Below are 4,783 nucleotides of genomic sequence, written 5' to 3'. Positions count from 1 at the left end.
GGGATGGGTAATGGGGATGGGGATGGAAATAGGAATGGGGATTGGGATGGGGTGGGATTGAGATGGGATGGAATGGGTTGGGATGTGTTGGGATGGGATGGAGTGGGATGGGATGGGATTGAGATGGAATGGGATGGGTTGAGATGGGATGGGATGGGGATGGGTTGGGGTGGGATGGGATTGAGATGGGATGGAATGGGTTGAGATGGGTTGGGATGGAATGGGATTGGGATGGGTTGGGATTGAGATGGGATGGGGTGGGATGGGATTGGGATGGGATGGGGTGGGATGGGGATGGGATGGGTTGAGATGGGATGGGATTGAGATGGGATGGGTTGGGTTGGGATGGGATGGAGATGGGTTGGGATGGAATGGGATGGTTTGGGATGGTTTGGGATGGTTTGGGTTGGGATGGGATGGTTTGGGTTGGGATGGGATGGGTTGGGGTGGGATGCCGTGTCACAGGGCTGGGATTAAACCCCCAGCCCCAACCTCCCCCCACAAACACACTACAGGCAACAGGTGAGAAGGAGGAGATGGAGGAGCTGCAGGCCTATAACAGACGCCTCCTCCACAACATTTTGCCGAAGGATGTGGCAGCCCATTTCTTGGCTCAGGAGCGGCGCAATGATGAACTGTACTACCAGTCCTGTGAGTGCGTGGCTGTCATGTTCGCCTCCATCAGCAACTTCTCCGAGTTCTACGTGGAGCTGGAGGCCAACAACGAGGGCGTGGAGTGTCTGCGGCTGCTCAACGAGATCATCGCAGACTTCGATGAGGTGGGGGGGGGTGAGGGGTCCTGGAGGATGGGGAGGGGGGTACAGAGCATCATGTATGGGGTGGAGAGGGGTGGGATGCTTGGGGGAACCATGGGGTGGGGGGCCATGGAGTGGAGTCTATGGGGAAAGCTTGGGGTGGGATGCATGGGAGGACCATGGGGTGGGGGGCCATGGAGTGGAGTCTATGGGGAAAGTATGGGGTGGGATGCGTGGGAAGACCATGGGGTTGAGATGCATGGGGAGGGGGCAGGGGATCCTGGGGGTCTGTGGAGTGGGGTCCTAATGGGGAAAGTATGGGGTGGGATGCCATGGAGGATCATGGGGGGGGACTCAGGAGGGTTCTGGGGGGGACATAGAGTGGGGGAACCATGGGGTGGGGTACAGGGGGGCCCCGGGGGGGGGGGGCCAGAGCACTGTGTATGGGGTGGAGAAGGGTGGGATGCATGGGGAGGGGGCAGGGGGTCCTGGGGGCCCATGGGGTGGAGTCTATGGGGAAAGTGTGGGAGGACCATGGGGTGGGATGCATGGGGGGACCATGGGGTGGGGGGCCATGGAGTGGGGTCTATAAGGAAAGCATTGGGTGGGATGCATGGGAGGACCAAGGGGTGGGGTACATGGGGGTCCTGGAGGTGCCATGGGGTGGGGTTTATGGGAGGACCATGGGGTGGGGGGCAGGGGGTCCTGGGGGGCTGTGGAGTGGGATCTATGGGGAAAGTGTGGGGTGGGATGCATGGGAGGATCATGGTGTGGGGTACATGGGGGTCCTGGGGGGCCATGCAGTGGGGCAGCCATGGGGTGTGATACAGGCGATGTAATGGTGCCGTGGGGCCGCCCCCCGTTGTGTGCCCCACAGATCATCAGCGAGCAGAAATACCGGCAGCTGGAGAAGATCAAAACCATCGGCAGCACCTACATGGCTGCGTCAGGCCTCAACGCCGCCACCTACGACCGCGAGGGCCGCAGCCACATCGCGGCGCTGGCCGACTACGCCATGAGGCTAATGGACCAAATGAAATACATTAATGAACATTCATTCAACAACTTCCAGATGAAGATAGGTGCGCTCACACTCACACTCACACTCACACTCACACTCACACTCACACTCACACTCACACTCACACACTCACTTCCATGCGGCCGTGGGGACCATTGGGTGCAACTTTATCTCTGTGTGTGCAAAGCAGGGGGATGGGATGGGGTGGGAATGGGATGGAGATGGATATGGGATGGATATGGGATGGATTGGGGATGGGGATGGATATGGGATGGATATGGGATGGATATGGGATGGATATGGGATGGATATGGGATGGATATGGGATGGGATGGATATGGGATGGGATGGATATGGGATGGGGATGGGAATGGGAAGGGGATGAGATGGGATGGATATGGGGTGGGGTTGGGATGGGATGGGGATGGGATGGGGATGGATATGGGATGGGGATGGATATGGGATGGGATGGGATGGATATGGGATGGGGATGGATATGGGATGGGGATGGATATGGGATGGGGATGGGATGGGGATGGATATGGGATGGGATGGATATGGGATGGGGTGGGGTTGGGATGGAGATGGGATGGATTGGGGATGGGGATGGATATGGGATAGGGATGGGATGGGGTGGGGTTGGGATGGGGATGGGATGGGATGGATATGGGATGGGGTGGGGTTGGGATGGAGATGGGATGGGATGGGGTCAGGATGGGGTCGGGATGGATATAGGATGGGGATAATGGGTCACAGGGGTGGGAATGGGAATGGAGATGGGATGGGAATGGGACTGAGATGATTAGGATTGGGAATGGGATGAGATAGGATTGGGAAGAGATGGAATTGGGATGGGAAATGGAATGATATGAAGTTGGGATTGGGATGGGGATGAGATGGGGATGGGGATGGGGTTGGGATGGGATGGGGATGGAGATGGGATGGGGATGAGGATGGGTATGAGATGGGGATGCACACTCACTTCTATGCGGCCCTTGCACACCCCTTGCACACACAGATTCTCCCCCCGTAGCCCCGGTTGTGGGCTTGGTGCTGCTTGTATTGCAAAGCTCTCGCGTCTCCCCTTGTATTTGCACGGCCCTTTGCACGGGGGGACCATTGGGTGCAACTTTATCTCTGCGTGTGCAAAGCAAGGGATGGGATGGGGTGGTATGGGGTGGGTGGGATGGTGTATGGATATGATATGGGATGGGATGGTGTATGGATATGGTATGGGATGGGGATGGGAAGGGGATGAAGGTGGGAAGGGGATGGGAAGGGGTCGATATAGGGATGGGATGGATAGGGGCATGGGATGGATAGGGATGGGAATGGGATGGAGATGGGATGGGATGGAGTCAGGATGGGGTTGGGATGGATATAGGATGGGATGGGGATGATGGGTCACAGGGGTGGGAATGGAGATGGGATGGGGTTGGAAATGGGAATTGGGTGATTAGGATTGGGAATGGGATGAGATAGAAATAGGATTGGGAAGAGATGGGATTGGGATGGGAACTGGAATGATATGAAGTTGGGATTGGGATGGGGATGAGATGGGGATGGGGATGGATATGGGATGGGGATGGGTATGAGATGGGGATGAAATGGGATGGATATGGGATGGGAATGGGGATGGGATGGAGATGGGATGGGGATGGGGTGGGGTTGGGAATGGGATGGGGTGGGATGGGATGGAATTAGGATTGGGAAGAGATGGGATTGGGATAGGAATGGGATGAGATTAAATTGGGATGGAGATGGGATTGGGATGGGAATGAGGTGGAATTAGGATTGGGAAGGGGATGGGATTGGGATGGGAACTGGAATGATATGAAGTTGGGATTGGGATAGGATGGAATTAGGATTGGGAAGAGATGGGATTGGGATGGGGATGGGATGGGAACTGGAATGAGATGAAATTGGGATTGGGATGGAATGGGAATGAGATGGAATTAGGATTGGGATGGAAATGGAATTGGGATTGGATGGGATGGGAATGAGGTGGAATTAGGATTGGGATTGGGAATGGGATGAGATGGAAATAGGATTAGAAAGAGATAGGATTAGGATGGAGATGGGGATAGGAATGAGATGGAATTAGGATTGGGATGGGATGAGGTGGGTCACAGGGATTGGGATGGGAATGGGGATGGGAATAAGACAGGGATGGGATTGGGATTAGGATTGGGGTGGGGGTGCTCGGTCACAGGGATGGGGATGGGAATGGCAACGAGGTGGAATTAGGATCGGGATGGGGATGAGGATGAAGTGGGATTGAGATTGAGAATGGGATGGGATGGGGATGAGGTGTGGTTGGGATGGGATGGGGTGGGACTGGGATTAGCTCTGGGATTGGGATGGGGGTGATGTGTGGTGATACCACCCTCTTTGCCCCCCCTGCCCCCCCAGGTCTCAACATGGGCCCGGTGGTCGCTGGGGTGATCGGGGCACGTAAGCCCCAGTATGACATATGGGGAAACACAGTGAATGTAGCCAGCCGAATGGACAGCACCGGCGTCCCCGACCGCATCCAGGTGGGACAGGGATGATTTGGGGGGGGGGGTCCCTGTGTTAAACCCCCCCATTACTCACCCCCTTCCCCCCCATATCTCAGGTGACCACAGACCTGTACCAGGTGCTGGCAGCCAAAGGTTACGTGTTGGAGTGTCGGGGGCTGGTGAAGGTGAAGGGCAAAGGGGAGATGACCACCTACTTCCTGAACGCCGGCCCGGGGGGCAGTTAGGGGGCGACCCCCCCCCCAATATGGGGGGACACCCCCCCCCCAGACTCGTGTGTGGGGTGAGAAGGAGGAAACCCTGGGGGCAGTTATGGGGTAACCCCCCCCTATATTATAGGGACCCCCCCAACTATGAGGACACCCCATCAAAACTCATGTGTGGGGTGAGAAGGAGGAAGCCCTGGGGGCAGTTAGGGGGGGTCCCTCTATTATGGGGACCCCCCTCCCAACTATGGGGACCCCCGCCCCAAACTCATGTGTGGGGTG

General features: G+C 56.8%; 1 protein-coding gene across 1 annotated transcript in view; it reads left to right on the top strand.

Moving 5' to 3' along the window:
* The window catches only part of ADCY6 (adenylate cyclase 6), a 26,215-nt gene extending 21,438 nt beyond the window's left edge, over nt 1-4,777 (top strand). Inside the window, 4 exon segments of the mRNA XM_032441675.1 lie at nt 513-779; nt 1,633-1,837; nt 4,189-4,313; nt 4,394-4,777. Coding sequence (XP_032297566.1) covers nt 513-779; nt 1,633-1,837; nt 4,189-4,313; nt 4,394-4,522 — 726 coding nt within the window. The 3' untranslated portion in view covers nt 4,523-4,777.
* The last annotated feature ends 6 nt before the right edge of the window (nt 4,778-4,783 follow it).

Source organism: Coturnix japonica, unplaced genomic scaffold (genome assembly GCF_001577835.2).
Source record: "Coturnix japonica isolate 7356 unplaced genomic scaffold, Coturnix japonica 2.1 chrUnrandom485, whole genome shotgun sequence".
NCBI classification, from domain to species: domain Eukaryota; kingdom Metazoa; phylum Chordata; class Aves; order Galliformes; family Phasianidae; genus Coturnix; species Coturnix japonica.
The sequence above is the reverse complement of the archived record's forward strand: the minus strand, read 5'-3'. Positions and strand labels throughout refer to the sequence as shown.